The sequence below is a fragment of the Notolepis coatsorum genome (genome assembly GCF_963971535.1).
Source record: "Notolepis coatsorum genome assembly, chromosome: 9".
NCBI classification, from domain to species: domain Eukaryota; kingdom Metazoa; phylum Chordata; class Actinopteri; order Aulopiformes; family Paralepididae; genus Notolepis; species Notolepis coatsorum.
This window is the reverse complement of record NC_140173.1, coordinates 151,678,461-151,702,272: the sequence shown is the minus strand read 5'-3', so window position 1 is coordinate 151,702,272 and position 23,812 is coordinate 151,678,461. Positions and strand designations below refer to the sequence as shown.

General features: G+C 48.5%; 1 protein-coding gene across 1 annotated transcript in view; it reads left to right on the top strand.

The window, feature by feature from the left end:
• The window catches only part of LOC311233932 (cone cGMP-specific 3',5'-cyclic phosphodiesterase subunit alpha'-like), a gene marked incomplete at both ends in the record, with an annotated part of 56,341 nt that overhangs the window by 14,575 nt on the left and 17,954 nt on the right, over window positions 1–23,812 (top strand). Inside the window, 7 exon segments of the mRNA XM_084320988.1 lie at window positions 1,363–1,512; window positions 1,722–1,865; window positions 6,168–6,233; window positions 7,906–8,052; window positions 10,297–10,404; window positions 12,533–12,642; window positions 13,674–13,761. Coding sequence (XP_084177114.1) covers window positions 1,363–1,512; window positions 1,722–1,865; window positions 6,168–6,233; window positions 7,906–8,052; window positions 10,297–10,404; window positions 12,533–12,642; window positions 13,674–13,761 — 813 coding nt within the window.

The following is a 23,812-nucleotide window of genomic DNA, read 5'->3' as shown; positions in this document are numbered from 1 at the left end:
GCTGTGGTGTTCCACAAGGAAGCATACTAGGACCGTTACTGTTCCTAATTTATGCAAATGACATGTCATTAGCTTGTGACTGCAACTTGTTCCTGTTCACGGACGACTCAGCCCTGCTGGTCTCTGACAGGGACAAGTTACAGGTTGAAAAAGCCCTCAGCTCTGAACTCAGCAGAATCTGCACCTGGCTCACTACCAATGATACAAACTATCATTACACCTGGGTAAAACAGAGTCCATTCTATTTGGATCAAATAACAAACTCAGCAAGGCCGACGGCTTCTCAGTTACAGTGGGTGACAATATTGTCACAAGGAAAGATGAAATTGCATACCTGGGTTCCATCCTAGAGGCAAATCTTTCCTGTGACAAAATGGCATCCAAGGTAATAAAAAAAAGTCAACCAACGAACAAGATTCTTGTACCGGATCTCCTCTCTGGTAAACAAGAATACCCTCAAGACTCTGGCAGGAGCACTCATTCAAGGGTACTACGACTATGCTTGCACCTCATGGTACCAAAGCACCTCAAAGGCCCTAAAAACAAGATTAGAAACATCACAAAACAAACTGGTCAGACTACTGCTTGACCTGACTCCTAAAACCCACCTCATTCCTGCCCATTTTGACAACCTAGGATGGCTTAGAGTAGATGACACAGCAACAGCGAGTACAGCAACTTGCAATGGGCCTGGTCTACAAGATACACTATGCGACCAAGGTACCCATGTACATGTCGAAATACTTCCCAAAGGTCAGTGAATACCACGACCACAACGCCAGAGGGAGCTCCACAAATCATCTTCAACCCAGATTCGGCTCAAACAAGGGACTAAACACCTTTTGCATTTATGCCACAACACTGTGGAACGCCCTACCCACAGCCGTAAAAGAATGTGAATCACTACCCACATTCAAAACCGCTCTTAAAGAGCACCTACGGGAGACTGCAATTAGAAACTGGCCACCGTAAATCTCCAAACCCACCGCCCCAATCAACTCCCTCAATGTACAGTTTCCTCCCCCTCAAATGTATATATTCTCTTTTAGAAACTCTGTCTGTAAATAGACAGTACTGTATATTTGTATATCTTGTATGTCATAAATGTCTGGATGTAACAGTACCGTATCTGTATCTGTATGTGGTGTATGTCATAAATGTCACTATGAATTGAAAATGGGGGACCCTGATGTAAACAAGACAAAAGTCTTTCTCTGGTCTGCATCCCCTTAACATTTGTGTGTATTGAGCCGTACGGTGTATTGTACCCATTCTGCAATCTGTTAATACAATTTTCAATCAATCAATCAATCAATCAATCAATCTGTGAAATGGTGATGTTTGGTTTTCTGTTTCCTGCAGAAAGAGGCGGTGGACGAGTCGGGGTGGAAGATTAAGAACGTCCTCTCCCTCCCGATTGTCAACAAGAAGGAAGAAATTGTCGGAGTTGCCACTTTCTACAACAGGAAGGACGGCAAACCATTCGACGAGAACGATGAACAAATTACAGAAGTATGAGCAAGTAGTGCACCTCAACACAACACCGTCTTGCTTCATCTTGTGATAATGGACTCATTATTTGTGTATTTTATTGAATATTATATAGATCATTATTAACGCATTCGAAATGTAATTAGACTATTTGTTGCAACTAAAAGTGAAACTGCATTGGTTACACAAGGCATCTCAGACTCATTCAACTTGTTTCTTCTCGTCTCCAGGCCCTCACCCAGTTCCTGGGCTGGTCCACAATAAACTGTGACACCTACGACAAACTGAACAAGACAGAGTGGCGCAAGGACATAGCCCAAGAAATGCTGATGTACCAGGGCAGGGCCACGCCTGCTGAGGTCCAGACCATCTTGGTAAGGTCATACTCAGTGGTAGAGAGGTCCAGTCCATCTTGGTAAGGTCATACTCAGTGGTAGAGAGGTCCAGTCCATCTTGGTAAGGTCATACTCAGTGGTAGAGAGGTCCAGTCCATCTTGGTAAGGTCATACTCAGTGGTAGAGAGGTCCAGTCCATCTTGGTAAGGTCATAGTCAGTGGTAGAGAGGTCCAGACCATCTGGGTAAGGTCATAGTTAGTGGTAGAGAGGTCCAGTCCATCTTGGTAAGGTCATACTCAGTGGTAGAGAGGTCCAGTCCATCTTGGGTTTTCAGCCTCCTCCAGGCCTCCGGGAGCCACCCGGAGACCTCTCTCCATACTATAGGGATGGTACCTGTCTGTTGGACCCCCCCTCCGCACGACATAGCCGAGAAAGGCCGATTTTCGAGGGCCATGGGGGAGAGGCCCAATTGTAACTACGCATGTGTCACACTCCAACGATTGACGTGATATCCCGACTGAGTTTTTGGTCGATAGAGAACCACAGGGCGCCTATCGCAAAGAGTTCCCGGGCCAAATTCCCAATCGGATCTCTGACATCAAGGCCACCTAATCATCCCTCCCCCCTTAATTTACTGATATCCCTGTCTCCTGAGCCGTTCAGCCATTGTGTAGTGTGATGTGTGCCTGGTGTCTGGTGCCAGTGTATGGTAGTCAGTGTGTAGTGTGATGTGTGCCTGGTGCCAGTGTATGGTAGTCAGTGTGTAGTGTGATGTGTGCCTGGTGCCAGTGTATGGTAGTCAGTGTGTAGTGTGATGTGTGCCTGGTGCCAGTGTATGGTAGTCAGTGTGTAGTGTGATGTGTGCCTGGTGCCAGTGTATGGTAGTCAGTGTGTAGTGTGATGTGTGCCTGGTGCCAGTGTATGGTAGTCAGTGTGTAGTGTGATGTGTGCCTGGTGCCAGTGTATGGTAGTCATTGTGTAGTGTGATGTGTGCCTGGTGCCAGTGTATGGTAGTCAGTGTGTAGTGTGATGTGTGCCTGGTGCCAGTGTATGGTAGTCAGTGTGTAGTGTGATGTGTGCCTGGTGCCAGTGTATGGTAGTCAGTGTGTAGTGTGATGTGTGTCTGGTGCCAGTGTATGGTAGTCAGTGTGTAGTGTGATGTGTGCCTGGTGCCAGTGTATGGTAGTCAGTGTGTAGTGTGATGTGTGTCTGGTGCCAGTGTATGGTAGTCATTGTGTAGTGTGATGTGTGTCTGGTGCCAGTGTATGGTAGTCATTGTGTAGTGTGATGTGTGCCTGGTGCCAGTGTATGGTAGTCAGTGTGTAGTGTGATGTGTGCCTGGTGCCAGTGTGTGGTAGTCAGTGTGTAGTGTGATGTGTGCCTGGTGCCAGTGTATGGTAGTCAGTGTGTAGTGTGATGTGTGCCTGGTGCCAGTGTATGGTAGTCAGTGTGTAGTGTGATCTGTGCCTGGTGCCAGTGTATGGCACCAGGAGATATAATATTAAATATATGAAATGTTTTTGTATTGAAGTTGTTGTTTATTGCGGGGCTACCGGGAGCTTGTACATTTTGCTCTAAGAGGTATTAAAAAGGTCTTAAAAAAGTGCTTGATTTTTTTACCAAAAAAAAGTCAAGGCCTGGAATTATTTGAAAACAGCCAATTTTTTTAACAAGGTGCTTAATAAGTCCTTGAAATTCAAATAAACCAAGCTTTGTTTGTTCTGAATCAAGAAATTCAAATTGTTTTATCTAAAATGTTACCAATTGTCGGAAATTGGTTTTTAAGCGATAAATATTGGATCCGATTTTCTTTCAATAAAAAAACAGCATTTAAAAGTGAATTGTATCCTTTTAAATGCCCTTTTCCCTTATGCCCCCCTAACGATTTAGCAGAGTTGTCACCTTAGTGCAGGGCTATTCAACTGGCGGCCCGCGGGCCAGATCCGGCCCGCGGGATGATTCTGACCGGCCCGCCAAAGATTACATGATAATAATTTTTTATTTTTTTTTTATATATATATATTTTTTTTTTCATGTCAACGTTAACACGCACAATTGAGCCAAAAGTCACTCAATTAATGACAGATTTCATTGATAAATTGAGGGAAAACTTTGCAAGTCGATTTGATGAATTTGACATGTCCAGAGAATTGATGCATTTTGTGAGCAACCCATTTGCCAATGTAGCTGCTATTTCCACAAAAGGACAAGAGTTCCTTGCATCACTTCACATTGATGAAGGTCTCCTGCAACTTGAAATAATTGACATGCAAGCATCATCTGCTCTGAAGCAGGCACTTGAGAATGAATCCACCACAACATTTTGGATAAAGTGTATTCATGTCAAGACATTCCCCAAAATAAAAACGCTGGCAATATCTGTGCTAACAATGTTTGGCTCAACATACACCTGTGAATCCAGTTTCTCTCACATGAATGCCATTAAAACAAGCAACCGTGCCTCCTTGACAAATGAGCATTTGCATCACTGTTTGCGGGTAGCCCTCACTTCCTATGAACCCTCTTTCTCTGCCATTGCCCAGTCAAAGAAGTGCAATCGCTCTCATTAGATGTGTGTATGTAGGCTAGGCCTGTCTGCCCCCCACCCCCCCTGATGTTTGAGAGTTAAGAGTGGACAATAAGTGCTAATAAGATGCTGTGATTTGCTGTTGTTGCACAGACATGAAGCACTTTTTCATAAACTCAGCTGCACTATAATGTGTTTTTTTGTTCAAGTGTTGATGTTAGAATGTTCAGATGCACATCATGCACTTGTTTGTTTTTTTATTTTATTTTTATATTGAAATGTTGAAGAGGAGATGTTGCAGTTGTTGCACAGTCATAAATGAAGCACTTTTTGCAGGAGATGTTGCAGATGTGGCACATAAATGAAGCACTTTTTTTGAAAAGTATACTACTTTTGCAATGTAGTTAAATAAAAGTTGTGAAAATGTGGTTGCGTGTTGTGTCAAGTGTACATATATTCATAGCACAGGGAGGCGCCGTGGCAGTCCGGCCCCTGGCCCCTTGGGTTTCTGACAATGTGGCCCCCTGAACAATTTAGTTGAATAGCCCTGCTTTAGTGCATGAAAAGATTGCATCACGTTCAAGGTCATAAAAAACTTAATTTGTAATATTTCGTTCCAATTCTTTTTTTATGAATACCACTATGAACCTAACTCAGCATATCTATCAAAGATTCCAAATATTTCCATTTGAAGGGTTATGGTTAGGGTTAGGGTTAGGGTTAGGGTTAGGGTTGGGGTTAGGGTTAGGGTTAGGGTTAGGGTTGGGGTTAGGGTTAGGGTTAGGGTTAGGGTTGGGGTTAGGGTTAGGGTTGGGGTTAGGGTTAGGGTTGGGGTTAGGGTTGGGGTTAGGGTTAGGGTTAGGGTTAGGGTTAGGGTTAGGGTTGGGGTTAGGGTTAGGGTTGGGGTTAGGGTTAGGTTAGGGGACTGTTGAGCAAGTGTTGGGGTGGGCACGGGCACAGGGATGCGATTTTACCTTCTCCTAATCTTTCTGTCTGGGTAACCCTAACCCTAACCCTAACCCTAATGAGAACACAAAAAAAGTGCTAAGGTTTTTGTGAGGCTAAAGTGTATAACTTTTTTTTGGAGGTATTCTAATGATGATCCTTTTATATATTGAATATATATCAAAGATGACCAATCTGACCCAATTTCATGACATAATAATCAACACAGCCATCGTTGTACACAGACACACAAATACATATAGGCAAAAAACACAAAATAGTCGCTAAGGGGGCAGAAGGGTTAAAATTAAAAAAAGGGCTTGGAAAAGTACTTGAAAGTCCTTGAATTTCTTTTTGCAATGTCTGTGGGAACCCTGTAAATGTATACTCCATATAGTGTGTACCTTCCACCCTACTAGGGCTGGGCATCACCAGAGGCCTCGCCATACGATATCATCACCACGCTTAAGTCACGATACGATAGTATTGCCATTCAAAATATATTGCGATATTAATATTGCGAAATATATTGCTCAACCGCAAAGTCAACATGTTTTATCTATAATAAAATAAGGTTTTCAGTCCGTTCATCTCACTTCAATAATTTTTATTGCAGCAAATGGTATTTTCTCAAGCAGACAGATGTAATCTGTGTTGCATGTACCTGACAAAACTGAACCGTTTGTATTACAGTCATATTCCAACTCAACTGAATGCACACGTGTGCGTGCGTGTGTGTGTGTGTGTGTGTGTGTGTGTGTACTATACTGTATCGATATTCCCCCCCCCCCCCCCAACGCTACACTCAGGTGAAGCCTCTACACGGTCTAACGGATGGACTAATGGAGCCACGTCTCTTTTCCTACAGAAAACTGACGAGAAGCTGGGCAGTCCCCCCGAGGACTGCGACGCAAAGGACATGTACAAACTATTGGTAAGAGAAACCGTTACACTGTTACCCTGTTACCCTGACTGTTACCCTGTTACCCTGTTACCCTGACTGTCACCCTGACTGTTACCCTGACTGTTACCCTGTTACCCTGTTACCCTGACTGTTACCCTGACTGTTACCCTGTTACCCTGACTGTTACCCTGTTACCCTGACTGTTACCCTGACTGTTACCCTGACTGTTACCCTGACTGTTACCCTGTTACCCTGACTGTTACCCTGACTGTTACCCTGACTGTTACCCTGCCTGTTGCCCTGACTGTTACCCTGTTACCCTGACTGTTACCCTGACTGTTACCCTGACTGTTACCCTGCCTGTTACCCTGACTGTTACCCTGACTGTTACCCTGACTGTTACCCAGACTGTTACCCTGTTACCCTGACTGTTACCCTGACTGTTACCCTGTTACCCTGACTGTTACCCTGACTGTTACCCTGTTACCCTGACTGTTACCCTGACTGTTACCCTGACTGTTACCCTGACTGTTACCCTGTTACCCTGACTGTTACCCTGACTGTTACCCTGACTGTCACCCTGACTGTTACCCTGACTGTCACCCTGACTGTTACCCTGACTGTTACCCTGTTACCCTGACTGTTACCCTGTTACCCTGACTGTTACCCTGACTGTTACCCTGTTACCCTGACTGTTACCCTGACTGTTACCCTGACTGTTACCCTGTTACCCTGACTGTTACCCTGACTGTTACCCTGACTGTTACCCTGACTGTTACCCTGACTGTTACCCTGACTGTTACCCTGTTACCCTGACTGTTACCCTGACTGTTACCCTGACTGTTACCCTGTTACCCTGACTGTTACCCTGACTGTTACCCTGTTACCCTGACTGTTACCCTGACTGTTACCCTGTTACCCTGACTGTTACCCTGACTGTTACCCTGTTACTCTGACTGTTACCCTGACTGTTACCCTGTTACCCTGACTGTTACCCTGACTGTTACCCTGACTGTTACCCTGTTACCCTGACTGTTACCCTGACTGTTACCCTGTTACCCTGACTGTTACCCTGACTGTTACCCTGACTGTTACCCTGTTACCCTGACTGTTACCCTGACTGTTACCCTGTTACTCTGACTGTTACCCTGACTGTTACCCTGTTACCCTGACTGTTACCCTGACTGTTACCCTGACTGTTACCCTGTTACCCTGACTGTTACCCTGACTGTTACCCTGTTACTCTGACTGTTACCTTGACTGTTACCCTGACTGTTACCCTGTTACCCTGACTGTTACCCTGACTGTTACCCTGACTGTTACCCTGTTACTCTGACTGTTACCCTGTTACCCTGACTGTTACCCTGTTACTCTGACTGTTACCCTGACTGTTACCCTGTTACCCTGCCTGTTACCCTGACTGTTACCCTGTTACCCTGACTGTTACCCTGTTACCCTGACTGTTACCCTGACTGTTACCCTGCCTGTTACCCTGTTACCCTGCCTGTTACCCTGCCTGTTACCCTGTTACCCTGCCTGTTACCCTGTTACCCTGACTGTTACCCTGCCTGTTACCCTGCCTGTTACCCTGTTACCCTGCCTGTTACCCTGTTACCCTGCCTGTTACCCTGTTACCCTGCCTGTTACCCTGACTGTTACCCTGCCTGTTACCCTGACTGTTTGGACCGTGTCTCGCACGCAGAGGACCACCATCCCTGACGCCAAGAAGGTGGAGCTGCTGGAGTTCCGCTTCAGCGACTTCCCGCTGTCCGAGAAGGACCTCGTCATGTGCGGCATCCGCTGCTTCTTCGAGCTGGGAGTGGTGGAGAAGTTCAAGGTCCCCCCAGAGGTACAGTGTGGTACTACCGTGTACTATATACTGTGTAGTATATACACTCTCAACCCCTTCACTACCACACTGCAGAAGGTTAACCCTTTCACTACCACACTACAGAAGGTTAACCCTTTCACTACCACACTACATAAGGTTAACCCTTTCACTACCACACTCCAGAAGGTTAATCTTTCACTACCACACTACAGAAGGTTAACCTTTCACTACCACACTACAGAAGGTTAACCTTTCACTACCACACTACATAAGGTTAACCCTTTCACTACCACACTACATAAGGTTAATCTTTCACTACCACACTACAGAAGGTTAACCTTTCACTACCACACTACAGAAGGTTAACCCTTTCACTACCACACTACAGAAGGTTAACCTCTCACTACCACACTACAGAAGGTTAACCCTTTCACTACCACACTACAGAAGGTTAACACTTTCACTACCACACTACAGAAGGTTAACACTTTCACTACCACACTACAGAAGGTTAACACTTTCACTACCACACTACAGAAGGTTAACACTTTCACTACCACACTACAGAAGGTTAACCGACTAAATCCGTTCAGCGGTTCTCGAGTTACATGCCGATATGTGAGGCGTGCACCAAAGTACACGGCAGAGTCAGATTACCACCCCCGACTCCCGGGAATCTAGCTCCGAAATTATTGGACAGGGTTGTAGCCAAATTGTAGCTCATACCAATTGTTTTAGAAATACTATATTTGGATATTGCAACTACTACAGAAAAACGTGAGTAACAAGTTTTTCTACAACTCAAGTTTAGACCTACTGTATGTTACATTACATTTCATTAGCATTGTATCAGAAACTTCAGAATGTTATCTTTCCAAAGAGACCAGGTGTATGCATGTGCTATAAGTATAAAGTATAAAGATACTCTTTAAAAAAAAAAAGTATGCAGTCCTCAAGTTCAAGTTTAAAAATGGCCACTTTTCTGGGCGCCAGTTAAGGCCTTCTGTAGTGTGGTAGTGAAAGGTTTAACGCTTTGTCGTGTGGCAGTGAAATTGTTAACCTGTATTGTCACAGTGAAAGGGTTAAGTCAGGCTCTGATCACATTGGACACCTTTTTGAACGTGCATGCGCCTATTTTCTTCGGTTTTTTCGATAGTTTCATCTCCTCCAAACTACACTCTCTCAGTCGGAAAGGTTTCAACTTTAGCCGCAGAGCACACCGCCGACGTCAATGTCACCTTCTTGCCGACGAACCAATCAAATCAACGTGTTAATTTTGGCAGTTTCCGACACAAAGAATGAGCAGGTCTTACCACGGCCGAGATATGAACAGAAAACGCAACTGGAAGTAGGTGTGCCAGTGTAGCCTATAGTTCCCAACAGTCACCCCCAACAAACTCCAAATACAACTCCAAAACGTTCCTGTTAAACACGTGGTAAACACACAGGTCACAACAATGTTTACAGGAAAGTTTTGGAGTTGTATTTGGAGTATGTCGTGACTGTTGGGAACTAGGCTATACACTGGCACACCTACTTCCAGTGAATGACGCTAAGCTAGGCTAACGGCGCGGCTGTTCCCTATAAGCCGAATGCATCCACCGAGAAGAAAAGGGTATCTGCTCGTCTAACTCCGGGGTAGATGGCAAATAAGCGAATTTCCCGAAAAGTTGTCGTGTTCCTTCAGCATTAACCCAATGTGGAGTTTGTCTATATTTTAATACCAGATTCCCTATATAAAGTATACTGAATTAATAGTTCTAATGATTTAGGTTCTAGTGCTTTACAACCAGAGTGAAATAGAATTATTACTTAAATAACCAGTTTGACATTCTAAATGATATTCAAATATCTTTTATCTAATATGGTTTAATTAATATGATCTTGTTTATGACCATTTCCATGAACCTTTAGCAAAAGCAAGTTAGGTCTGTGTTTCTCTGCCTGTCACTCCTCGGCTGTCTGTTGCTGAACTCTGCTCTTAGCTGGACGTGCCTTCATTTACATACAGTACTCAATCACGAGTGGGGGTGTTGAGTGGCTGTTTTCCTTCTGTTCCAAATAGTCGAGTACATTTGTTTAGAGTGGGGGTTGTCCGAAACCTCTCCCAGTATGTCACACTCCGCTTCAGCAACACCAGGCGTCTTTCATTTTGGTTTTCTAATTTGTACACAACATATTAGTTATGAAATACACAGTCAAAGATACCACACAGGTTAACGTAACTCCCATTGTGTCTCCCCTGTTGTGTCGTCTGCGCAGGTCTTGACCAGGTGGATGTACACCGTCCGCAAGGGTTACCGTGACATCACGTACCACAACTGGAGGCATGGCTTCAACGTGGGCCAGACCATGTTCACTCTCCTCATGGTGAGGCGTGCCTCTCCCCAGCGCTCCCTCCGGGGTTCAACTATACCGTACTTTTCGCACTATAAGCCGCACCTGACTATAAGCCGCGGCAGCTAAATTGAATGATGTGTGTACATATATATAAGCCGCACTGGACTATAAGCCGCATGTGTTTTAATGTTTAATTACCATATTATGTAAGGAGTGGAGCCTGCGGCTTAATTTGACTCAACGCGGGAAAAACCTCACCCGGCCCGGACACGGAAAGGATTGACAGATTGATTGCTCTTTCTCGATTCTGTGGGTGGTGGTGGTGCATGGCCGTTCTTACAGTATATTGAGCTTTAAGTTCCCACCTCTACAGAGAATGACTCCCACCTCTACAGAGAATGACTCCCACCTCTACAGTAGAATGACTCCCACCTCTACAGAGAATGACTCCCACCTCTACAGAGAATGACTCCCACCTCTACAGTAGAATGACTCCCACCTCTACAGTAGAATGACTCCCACCTCTACAGAGAATGACTCCCACCTCTACAGTAGAATGACTCCCACCTCTACAGTAGAATGACTCCCACCTCTACAGAGAATGACTCCCACCTCTACAGAGAATGACTCCCACCTCTACAGTAGAATGACTCCCACCTCTACAGTAGAATGACTCCCACCTCTACAGAGAATGACTCCCACCTCTACAGAGAATGACTCCCACCTCTACAGAGAATGACTCCCACCTCTACAGAGAATGACTCCCACCTCTACAGAGAATGACTCCCTCCTCTACAGAGAATGACTCCCACCTCTACAGAGAATGACTCCCACCTCTACAGAGAATGACTCCCACCTCTACAGAGAATGACTCCCACCTCTACAGAGAATGACTCCTCCCACCTCTACAGTAGAATGACTCCCACCTCTACAGAGAATGACTCCCACCTCTACAGTAGAATGACTCCCACCTCTACAGAGAATGACTCCCACCTCCACAGAGAATGACTCCCACCTCTACAGTAGAATGACTCCCACCTCTACAGAGAATGACTCCCTCCTCTACAGAGAATGACTCCCACCTCTACAGAGAATGACTCCCACCTCTACAGAGAATGACTCCCACCTCTACAGAGAATGACTCCCACCTCTACAGAGAATGACTCCCACCTCTACAGAGAATGACTCCCACCTCTACAGAGAATGACTCCCACCTCTACAGAGAATGACTCCCACCTCTACAGAGAATGACTCCCACCTCTACAGTAGAATGACTCCCACCTCTACAATAGAATGACTCCCACCTCTACAGAGAATGACTCCCACCTCTACAGAGAATGACTCCCACCTCTACAGAGAATGACTCCCACCTCTACAGAGAATGACTCCACCTCTACAGTAGAATGACTCCCACCTCTACAGTAGAATGACTCCCACCTCTACAGAGAATGACTCCCACCTCTACAGAGAATGACTCCCACCTCTACAGAGAATGACTCCCACCTCTACAGTAGAATGACTCCCACCTCTACAGAGAATGACTCCCACCTCTACAGAGAATGACTCCCACCTCTACAGAGAATGACTCCCACCTCTACAGAGAATGACTCCCACCTCTACAGAGAATGACTCCCACCTCTACAGAGAATGACTCCCACCTCTACAGTAGAATGACTCCCACCTCTACAATAGAATGACTCCCACCTCTACAGAGAATGACTCCCACCTCTACAGAGAATGACTCCCACCTCTACAGTAGAATGACTCCCACCTCTACAGTAGAATGACTCCCACCTCTACAGTAGAATGACTCCCACCTCTACAGAGAATGACTCCCACCTCTACAGAGAATGACTCCCACCTCTACAGAGAATGACTCCCACCTCTACAGAGAATGACTCCCACCTCTACAGTAGAATGACTCCCACCTCTACAGTAGAATGACTCCCACCTCTACAGTAGAATGACTCCCACCTCTACAGAGAATGACTCCCACCTCTACAGAGAATGACTCCCACCTCTACAGAGAATGACTCCCTCCTCTACAGAGAATGACTCCCACCTCTACAGTAGAATGACTCCCACCTCTACAGTAGAATGAAGAAGAAGCCACCATGTAACAGTGTGTGTTCTCTCCTCTGTCCTCCTTCTTCCACAGACGGGGAAGCTGAAGAAGTATTACTCGGACCTGGAGACCTTCGCCATGGTTTCCGCTGCGTTCTGCCACGACATCGACCACAGAGGAACTAACAACCTCTACCAGACCAAGTACGATCCCTCCCAGTCCCACTGTCCCCCTCCCAGTCCCCCTCCCAGTCCCACTGTCCCCCTGTCCCCCTCCCAGTCCTCCTCCCAGTCCTCCCAGTCCCACTGTCCCCCTCCCAGTCTCCCTCCCAGTCCCACTGTCCCACTGTCCCCCTCCCAGTCTCCCTCCCAGTCCCACTGTCCCACTGTCCCCCTCCCAGTCCTCCTCCCAGTCCTCCTCCCAGTCCCACTGTCCCCCTCCCAGTCCCCCTCCCAGTCCTCCTCCCAGTCCCCCTGTCCCCCTCCCAGTCCTCCTCCCAGTCCTCCTCCCAGTCCCACTGTCCCCCTCCCAGTCCTCCTCCCAGTCCCAGTCCTCCTCCCAGTCCCACTGTCTCCCTCCCAGTCCCCCTCCCAGTCCCAGTCCTCCTCCCAGTCCCACTGTCTCCCTCCCAGTCCCAGTCCCCCTCCCAGTCCCCCTCCCAGTCCTCCTCCCAGTCCCACTGTCTCCCTCCCAGTCCCAGTCCCCCTCCCAGTCCCCCTCCCAGTCCCCCTCCCAGTCCCCCTCCCAGTCCCACTGTCTCCCTCCCAGTCCCAGTCCCCCTCCCAGTCCCCCTCCCAGTCCCCCTCCCAGTCCCCCTCCCAGTCCTCCTCCCAGTCCCACTGTCCCCCTCCCAGTCCCCCTCCCAGTCCCCCTCCCAGTCCCCCTCCCAGTCCTCCTCCCAGTCCTCCTCCCAGTCCCACTGTCTCCCTCCCAGTCCCAGTCCCCCTCCCAGTCCCCCTCCCAGTCCTCCTCCCAGTCCCACTGTCCCCCTCCCAGTCCCCCTCCCAGTCCCCCTCCCAGTCCCCCTCCCAGTCCTCCTCCCAGTCCTCCTCCCAGTCCCACTGTCCCCCTCCCAGTCCTCCTCCCAGTCCCCCTCCCAGTCCCCCTCCCAGTCCTCCTCCCAGTCCCCCTCCCAGTCCCCCTCCCAGTCCCACATTGAAACGTATAGATGTTCATCATCGTAACCGAACCATGATGGCTATATAATCGTTTCTGTGGGCGTTCTCTCTCGTAGGAGTCAGTCTCCGCTGGCGAAGCTGCACAGCACCTCCATCATGGAGCGGCACCATCTGGAGTACAGCAAGACCCTGATGGCGGACGAGGTGGGTCCACGGACCCCCCCCCCCTCCTCCCACTAGTGCTGTCGATAGATTCGTTTAAAAAAAATTACTTATTAATCTCACAATTTTCTGTAATTAATCTAGATAAAAATTGAAACTGACTGCGTTTCAATATTTGTCAAAAACTTTACCTTTTGTGGCTTATTATCGCGAATCATAACAATTATTGATATGATTCATTCAGAACGCTGAACTTTGAACCACCATAGTATGTGACAGGAAGTGTAGATTGTAAAACTACAATTCCCATGGTTCAACATTTCCATTTCCGGGTTCCGGCTTGGATAGACGCTCGCATATCGAAAACTTAAAACGATATAAGGACACTTTTAACATATTGCTAACCTATTGCCAACCTAACGTTTTACATTCTACATGCTTTTGTGACATAGTAGTGATGTTAATACTTGAAAACGGTTGATTTTAAAAATCTCAAATTATTTTCATCACTCGTAAAAATATGCCTATATAATCATAATGTCAAAAAGGGTCGGTACCGACCCTGTGGGGGGGAACAGGTTAAGACCGTATAGCTTGTAACAGATATTTACTTGAGTAAAACCATGGAATTAATGTAAAATGAACAGAAAAGAAAGTATATTTAGATGCAAAGACTATTTTAATAGCTTTCTTTGAATACAGTGTCTCTCTCCTGTGAAAGACAAATGTTCAACAAAACCGTCAACGTTGACTCAGCTTTAAAGACCGCTTTCTTATATCCGCGGCGCTGTAACAGAAATAAAAACAACCCAGCAATATGAACTACCAGTAATATAAATCATATTAACAACAAAAATGTGTTCCATCTTCATGTCAGATGCAAGGTGCATGCGTTGATGCAAAAAAAGAACAAGCAAATATACTGCTGAAAGTTCAGAACGTTGAAGATTTTTCACTCCGTAGATTAATCTAGATTAATTTATTTTAATGCTTTAAATTAGGGATGCTCGATATTGGCTTTTTTACCAATACTGTAACTGAGGGGTACAATTCCCTGACTGTATTGATAAGTATGGTATCATTAAACCACTACCGCTTTATGTACTTTAATTACTGGCCATACAGTACACGATATATGAATATGATGAACACTTCCCACAATGAAATCGGTTCCAAACAAAGGTATAATCAAGTATTTAATGGAGCAAAAGGTACATAGGATACTTTACATTATTCTTTGAATGCACTTGTAAGGCAAAGGAATGTGCGTAGGCAAATCAACAACGAATGTCCATTCTCTGGTTACGCAGGAGGTAATTATACAACCTGAATCTTAGGGAATTATATCTATGGTACACTAGTAATATAGCGGGAGATACTGGAAGGGGGTTCCCCCTGGTTGTAAGCCAGCAGGGGTAGAAGATCTGTCGGTAGTAGAACGTCTGGTCAACGATGACTAAGGAGACTCCAGGTACAGGAGCTGGTGCAGTAGCCTCTTGATCCACAGACGAATACAGCTGTTCTCCGTAGACTGTAGCTCCACAGTGAAGAAAGCTAGTCGGCCTCAGGCTCTCTGAGGCGCCGACTCGACTGGTCTCCTCGCGGGGTAAATCCAACACGTGCAGGCGTCGGCGATTATCCGCTCCATAAATCACAGGACCAAAGCAAATATATTCCAGCCGCAAAGGGCTATGTAGTCGTCGGGTAGATTACTCCAGGGTACATGTCCATACGGTTCTCGTCTAGGTCTCCTCGGGTGAAAGCGCCATGTGGTCAGCCCAGCCTGGATAAGAACTCTAGCTAATACGAGGAAGCGTTGGAGATGCTGGTCACTGTAGAACTTTAACCGCACGATACACTATACACAAATAGACTATTAATGACTTAATAGAAATATGTCGCACTTGACGGTATAGCGCCAAACTCTGACAATTCAGTTATTAATTCGCACGCGGTCTCAATGCTCTATTCTGGGGCCAAACAGGCCATACTTCACCGCACGTTGTATCGTGGGTGAGGCTTCAACTTATTGGTAACATACTAAGGCTAAGAAGGGGCTTCTATATTCACCTGCGCCGTATTTATACGCACGGTGAACAAACTAGTACCAATCTCATTTCTGTCGCGTATCCCTGGGCAAGGCCGGGCATGTCCAGACACGTCTTGACGGTGACTTTGAACCTGACTCCGGAGGCCGGTCCCTGGCGCCGGTGGACCGCTGTCCAATAGGAGAATGAACTATTATGGTCTGGGCTAAAGGGATATTCCGTGTATATGTACAAGGAATATACAGGGGATATCAAACGATATACAAATACTATGCAATATATATCAATAAATAAATATATATATTCGGTTTAATCTGATCCTTTGTAACAGCCGCACCCTAATTAGTCCCACCTAATTAGCTAAGCAGAGACAGATTAACCGCACTGTCCACTACTCAATGTCTGTTGTGAGGGGTCGGTCAGTTCACAAAGTCATGGGGTCATGGTCGTCATCGATGGTATCGGGGAGCCTTGGCAGTTCTATTAGCCTCGCCCCGGGTCGGGTGTAGATCCGCCCTTGGACGAGCACTTCGGCTGCTCGGACCTTTCCGTCGGCACCGGTGATCACTTTGCTTACGCGGCCAGCCGGCCACATAGCTCGGGGTAGTGACTGGTCGATAATAATGACGACTGTTCCTTCTGTCAAATTGTCTCTCTCTTTCACCCATTTCTGGCGGGTCTGTAGAGACGGTAGATAGTGGAGTAGGAAGCTGTTCCAAAACTTGTCAGCCAATACTTGACTGTACCTCCACATTCTTCGGCCGTTCGCTTCTTCAGGCCTGTACATTGTCTGTGGTAGCGCGGGGTCCAGCCGCCCCATCAAGAGTGTGTTGGGGGTGACTGGGTCGACATCTGCTACATCACTTGAGACGTAACCGAGGGGCTTTGAGTTCAATACTCCCTCGATCTCCGTGAGGACTGTCATTAGGACTTCTTCCGCCACGGTCTGGGCCCCAAGCACGGCGTACAGGGCTGTCTTTATTGAACGTACTTCTCGTTCCCAAGTTCCACCGAAGTGAGGTGCGTTCGGGGGATTAAACTGGAAGTCAATCTGGTATGGAGCGAGGTGGGTCTTAAGTTCTGGGCCCATAGCTTGGAAGCTCTCTCTCAGCTCTCTTTCTCCGCCTTTGAAGTTTGTCCCGTGATCAGACAACAATATAGACGGTTTACCTTTCCGCGATGTGAATCTTCGGAAGGCCATAAGGAATGAGTCTGTGCTCATGGTTGGAAGGAGTTCTATATGCATCGCTCGGGTGGTCATGCATTTGAATACAATACCCCACCGCTTCTCGGTTCCTCTTCCTTTCTTTATATACTGTACAGCGGGCCGAAACAGTCCATACCGGTGGAGTGAAAAGGCTTGTCGCCGAGTCGGAGGCGACAGGGAGGTAGGTCAGCCATCCGGGGTATACTGGGCTGCGCTCGCCACTTACGACAGTCTAGACAGGTTCGCTGGAAGCGCCGCACTGCTTCTCTCCCTTGCAGTATCCAATAACGACGTCTGATCTCCGCGAAGACTCTCTCTGCCCCGGCGTGATGCACATCCTCGTCGTATTTCTTTATGATCAGCTCTGTGACCTTGTGTCGGCTGTTTAAGACTATCGGGTACTTGACGTCATCCGGTAAGTCTGGAGCTCTCCGCAGACGACCACCCACTCTGATGAGACCATGGGCGTCGCTCTCGGGGGCTAGGTGGAGCAGTCTGCTGTCTGATGGGACGGGCTTTGCTCCCTGTAGACAGTCTAGCTCATCGGGGAACGAGTCTCTCTGGGCTCGTTGTAGTAGAAGAAGTTCTGCTTCTTTGTAGTCAGCTGCAGTAATGTCAGTAGTGAGCTGAACCTCTGGGTGGTGCCACAGGAATGTCTTTAGCTGCGCACTCTCTAGGGTGAGGCAATCGTCTATGTCGGGGTCTGTGGAGACGAGTGTGTTCAATCCACAGAACATAGATTTCTTGTTTTCTGCCTCCTCTTTACTCGCTTCCCGTGGGGTGGGTGTAGGCCACTCTTCTTCCGGGAGCTTGAGGAACTCTGGCCCGTCACTGTATAGGTTGTGACGGGTGAGGTCATCCAGGGACATTCCCCGGGTGATGACGTCAGCTGGGTTGTGTTTTGTGTCCACATACCTCCAGCTTGCTACTTCTGTTAAATCTTGAATCTCTGTGACTCTGACTCCCACGAAGACCTTGTATCTGCACGAATCAGACCGGATCCATGTGAGTACTGTCGTGGAGTCTGACCACAAGATTGTTCTTTGCACCGGAATGGTGAGTTCACGTTGGATTAACGTGGCGAGTTGCGCTCCTGCTAGGGCTGCGCAGAGCTCTAGACGCGGGATAGATTGTTGCTTTCGTGGGGCTATTCTTGAGCGGGCCAGGATGAAAGCAGTATGTATTTCTCCTCCCTCCTCTCGGGCACGCAAGTAGGCCACCGAACCGTAGGCTACTTCGGAGGCGTCGCTGAAGACGTGCAGGTCCATCTGGCACGTCTCCGGCCTCACTGTGGGTGGGAAGTAGCTGCGGCGTATGTTGACACCTGGGAGTGAGCTGAGTTCCGTCTCCCACTCTCTCCATGTGGATGCAAGGTGTTCGGGTATGGGGTCGTCCCAGCCCTGGTCCTTGTCCCATAACGCTCTTACAATCATCTTTGCCCTGGTGGTGTAAGGTAGAATACATCCCAACGGGTCATATTGTCTGGCGAGTGTTCTGTATACACTCCGTCTGGTGGTCGGTAGTGCAGTCGACCTTCCCTGCTCCTTGGTCAGGGGTGTGTGTTTATAATGGAGCGAGTCTGTTTTGAAGCGCCAGACTAGTCCTAATGTCATTTCTTGGGCTTCTCCTGGGATGGTCGCCATCCAGGTCTCGCTGCTTGCTGCCTTGTCCTCGGGGGAGAGGCTGCGCAATACTTGCGGGTCGCTGCTGGCCCACTGCCTGAGATCAAAGCCGCCTTTGATCAGGGAGGCGCGGAGCTTGAGTAGAAGGGCCTCGGCCTCTTCTGGCGTCGAGACGCTTTGCAGACAGTTGTCCACGTAGAAACTATTTCCTACACTTTGTCGGACCTCTTCATCAGCTGCTGGGTCCTCTGCGACATGTTTTTGCAGTGCAAACGTAGCACAGCATGGGCTGCATGTGGTTCCGAAAGGGAGGACTTCCCATTGATAGATGGCTGGTTGCTCATCCCCGATCCTCTCTCTCCATAGGAACCGCAGCAGGGGCTTGTCCTCCTCCACTAGTCTCACCTGCAGGAACATCCCTTTGATGTCGCCGCTGATGGCCACCTTGTCCTGGCGGAAACGTAGTAACACGCCTAGTAGGGAGGGGCCGAGTGTTGGGCCGGGCAAGAGCTCTTTATTCAGATTTTGTGATCCGATCTGGTAGCTGCAGTTGAACACAATACGATCCTTGCCGTTGTGGTGGACTTTGTGGTGCGGCACGTACCATGATTCGGTCGTCTGATCGGCCTCTTTAATGTCAATTTTCTTTATGTGTCCCGCTGTGATTAGCTTGTTAATCTCAGCGCGGTACACAGTCTCTTGAGCGGGGTCTCTGGCTAGGCGCCGCTCTGTGTTCAATAGATACCGCTCCGTCGCTTCTTTTGGGGCGTGGAAGGTGGGCATACCCTCTCGCCTCAAGAGTGGAGTTGCGTATCTCATCACTCCGTTGACTTTGACTCTCTTTGTCCCTTGCTCGAGGAGGGCTATAGCGTAAATGTCTTCCTTGGAACGAATGTCTTTCTTTTCGTTCTTAAAGGGCATTGTCTCTAGTGTCCATAGCCTCTCGACATGCTGTAGGAGGGTGGTGTCTTCTTCTGTCACTCTGGAGTGGAGGCAGTTAGTGGCTGCTGTTCGGTTAAGAGACTTAGCGAGGGGGCCTTGTAATGTCCATCCTAGGCGGGTCTCGACTGCTGCAGGACAGCCTCTGGGCCCTGTGTGGACCCGGTCTATCGGGACTATGAGGTCTGCATGGTCGGAGCCTATCAGCAGGGTCGGGGTGGCACCGTCTATGAGCGGGATAGGTAGTTGACGCAGGTGCACATATTTATCCATCAGCTTGGCGATGGGGTAGGTGTACTGCGACAGGCCTATTTCTTGGCTGGTGAAAGCGTTAGTAATCCTATACCGTCTCTCTGGCTGCCCGCTTGCTGCGATAGTGAAGGAGACATTCTCGCCCTTTATCGTCTTTAGATCTCTTCTTATTGTCCGAATCGTCATCTGGTTTTCGCTCCCCCGCAGCCCCAGCTGGGCCGCAGCGGACGCGAGGAGAAGGGTCTTCTCTGACCCGTCGTCAAGGACGGCGTAAGTGTCCATGACCTTGTCTTGGTAACTCAGTGTTACGCGGACCACCTTTAAGAGCACTCGGGCGCCCCCGCTGCTGGCGGGGTCAATGTACATAACACTTGCCTTTGTGCTGCTTGAGGGTGCAGGCTTTCTTCTGTTACTGTCGTGTAGGACATCTAGGTGGGCTCCGTCACACCGACTACACCTCTTCTTTAAGCGGCAGTCGGCTGCCATGTGACTGCGCGCACATCGGTAACAGCGTCGGTTGGACTTTATCCATTGACCCACCTCGTCGGCGGTCATCTTCTTGAACGTGTCACATTGTGACAACCAGTGTTCTTTCTCGCAGTACGGGCACACCATCTTCCACTTCTCTTTCATCGAGGGGGTACTGTGGTTCTTGCTGCTCAGTACTGATTCTGATTGGTGCATGACGGTCACCAATCTTCGGCCATCGTTTGCTCTCCTAGGTCCCTCTCTGGAGCTTGGGGTGCTCCGCATGAACGTATCCAACCGTAGGCTGTTGACTTCTCTCGCCAGGAAGTCGGCTAGGTCTAGGAGGGATGGCTCGGGACCGTTAGGATCACGGTGGTCTCTTTGCCGCCTGAAGCGCTCTTGTCGGGCGGGCGGAAGCTTCTCTAAAATCCTCTCGACATTAGAGTTCGCGTACAGTTCGTGCATACCCTTTTCTCTTTGCGCCCCCAGCATCCCTACCAGGGATTGTACCTTGATAGACAGGTCATCTAGTGAGCGATTGTCTGTGGCTGGGGGTAGGCGGTCAATATGCCTTATCTCTTGTATTACATAGTCCCATATGCGTCCATATCTTTGGTCGAGTGCTGCTAGAGCCGCTGTGTATGGGGTAGTAGAGGTGGCATAGGCCAGCGCTATATTGTGCGCTCGGGGCACCTTGAGGTGCTTCAGTAGGATAGCATACTTGTACGGTTCGTCAGCTACATCGGACATCATTGTCTCTAAGCACATTCGTAGCTCGGTGTACTGTGCTCTGTTCTCGTGGGTGAAGTCCGGAAACGTCGGTGTGCCAATGTATGATGCCATGGATGGCTGGCACATCGGTGAGCGTTGGAAGAGAGGCCTCCTAGGCGAGTCTCCTCTTACGCCTCTTGGTGGGCTGGTACCTGCTGGGTACCATGGCCCGCGTATCCAGGTGCTATTCCTCGAGGCTGGTCGTGCGTCAAGCTCACCCGTGAATTGAGTCGGGGGTCTGTAGCGCAGAGCCGCGGGGGTAGAGCCTGGGCTGTACTGGACCTCCTGGTCCTGTGGAGTTCTGTGCTGCTGTCGGGCTTGACTATCCTCCTCTCCCTCTTCTTCTTGCTCTGGCAGGTCCTCTAGATCCTGTAGTCGTCTATTTAGCCTCTCCGCGGTGTAGACCGTTTCTTCCTTGTAGCTGGTCCTCGCGTGGACCGGTCGGGGAAGGAGTTCGGAGGGGGGTATAGGCTCTCTCTGGTGGTCGGGCTCAGGGTCGCTTGATCGGGTAGGGGAGGGTGCCCTTGACCCGTGTCTTGACGAGGCCCTGGAACCCCGTGCGGAGGGAGGGGGTGTCGCCCTGGCGATCAGCTGCTCCATTATCTGCGCTTGTAATCGGTCACGCTCGGCTTCGCGCTTGGTGAGAGCGAGGTCGCGCTCCACTTCTCTTTGGGCACCGGCAGCGGCGCGCTGGGCTTCGGCGGCGGCGCGCTCTGCTTCGGCCCGGTCTCTTACCATATTCTCTTCCGCCTGAAGGCGTCTAATCTCCAGACGTATACGATCTTCGTCGCTCCGTTGCTGCGCTTGAAGGCGTTCTCTTTCCATGGAAGAATGTTCGCGCTCACTAAGCGTCTGTGCTTGGAGTCGATCGCGCTCTGTTGAGGCTGCTAGGCTGGCGAGGAATGCCTGTGCCAGCATCTTGTCCGCCTCGCTGGGGGAAGACGCTGGTTGAGGTGATCCGCTCCTGGCAGTACTCGTTGGAGATCTGTTCTCCTGTGGCGAGTCCTGGAGATCCATCTCCGGGGTGCTCTCCTCTTCTTGTAGCGGGTAGAGTTCCATCCTTGGAGAGCTGTCTTTATCCTGGAGCTCTCCGGGGACTACTTCTTCGGTCTTGGCGGGGGGTAAAGTCGTGTCAGGTCCCTCCTGGTCCCTACCGTGAGCTTGGTCAGTTACGTTAGAACCCACTAGGGCCTCTATTGGCGGGGTAGCCTGGGCGATAGGGTCGGACATAATTTTACTATCTACTTTTTCCGCGTTTACCGTCTGTAGAAGGCTAGGTAGTATATTGGCAACGTAATCCTCTAAGTACTGAGGTGTCTGCCGTCTACGCTGCGGGCGATCTACTTTAGGAGAACCGTTTTGTGGAGTGTTCATCATAGGCCATGTCAATATTAATACCGCTATATTAATATTACACTAGTTACCCTCCGGCTCGAAGGACCAATTGTAACTGAGGGGTACAATTCCCTGACTGTATTGATAAGTATGGTATCATTAAACCACTACCGCTTTATGTACTTTAATTACTGGCCATACAGTACACGATATATGAATATGATGAACACTTCCCACAATGAAATCGGTTCCAAACAAAGGTATAATCAAGTATTTAATGGAGCAAAAGGTACATAGGATACTTTACATTATTCTTTGAATGCACTTGTAAGGCAAAGGAATGAGCGTAGGCAAATCAACAACGAATGTCCATTCTCTGGTTACGCAGGAGGTAATTATACAACCTGAATCTTAGGGAATTATATCTATGGTACACTAGTAATATAGCGGGAGATACTGGAAGGGGGTTCCCCCTGGTTGTAAGCCAGCAGGGATAGAAGATCTGTCGGTAGTAGAACGTCTGGTCAACGATGACTAAGGAGACTCCAGGTACAGGAGCCGGTGCAGTAGCCTCTTGATCCACAGACGAATACAGCTGTTCTCCGTAGACTGTAGCTCCACAGTGAAGAAAGCTAGTCGGCCTCAGGCTCTCTGAGGCGCCGACTCGACTGGTCTCCTCGCGGGGTAAATCCAACACGTGCAGGCGTCGGCGATTATCCGCTCCATAAATCACAGGACCAAAGCAAATATATTCCAGCCGCAAAGGGCTATGTAGTCGTCGGGTAGATTACTCCAGGGTACATGTCCATACGGTTCTCGTCTAGGTCTCCTCGGGTGAAAGCGCCATGTGGTCAGCCCAGCCTGGATAAGAACTCTAGCTAATACGAGGAAGCGTTGGAGATGCTGGTCACTGTAGAACTTTAACCGCACGATACACTATACACAAATAGACTATTAATGACTTAATAGAAATATGTCGCACTCGCCGGTATAGCGCCAAACTCTGACAATTCAGTTATTAATTCGCACGCGGTCTCAATGCTCTATTCTGGGGCCAAACAGGCCATACTTCACCGCACGTTGTATCGTGGGTGAGGCTTCAACTTATTGGTAACATACTAAGGCTAAGAAGGGGCTTCTATATTCACCTGCGCCGTATTTATACGCATGGTGAACAAACTAGTACCAATCTCATTTCTGTTGCGTATCCCTGGGCAAGGCCGGGCATGTCCAGACACGTCTTGACGGTGACTTTGAACCTGACTCCGGAGGCCGGTCCCTGGCGCCGGTGGACCGCTGTCCAATAGGAGAATGAACTATTATGGTCTGGGCTAAAGGGATATTCCGTGTATATGTACAAGGAATATACAGGGGATATCAAACGATATACAAATACTATGCAATAAATATCAATAAATAAATATATATATTCGGTTTAATCTGATCCTTTG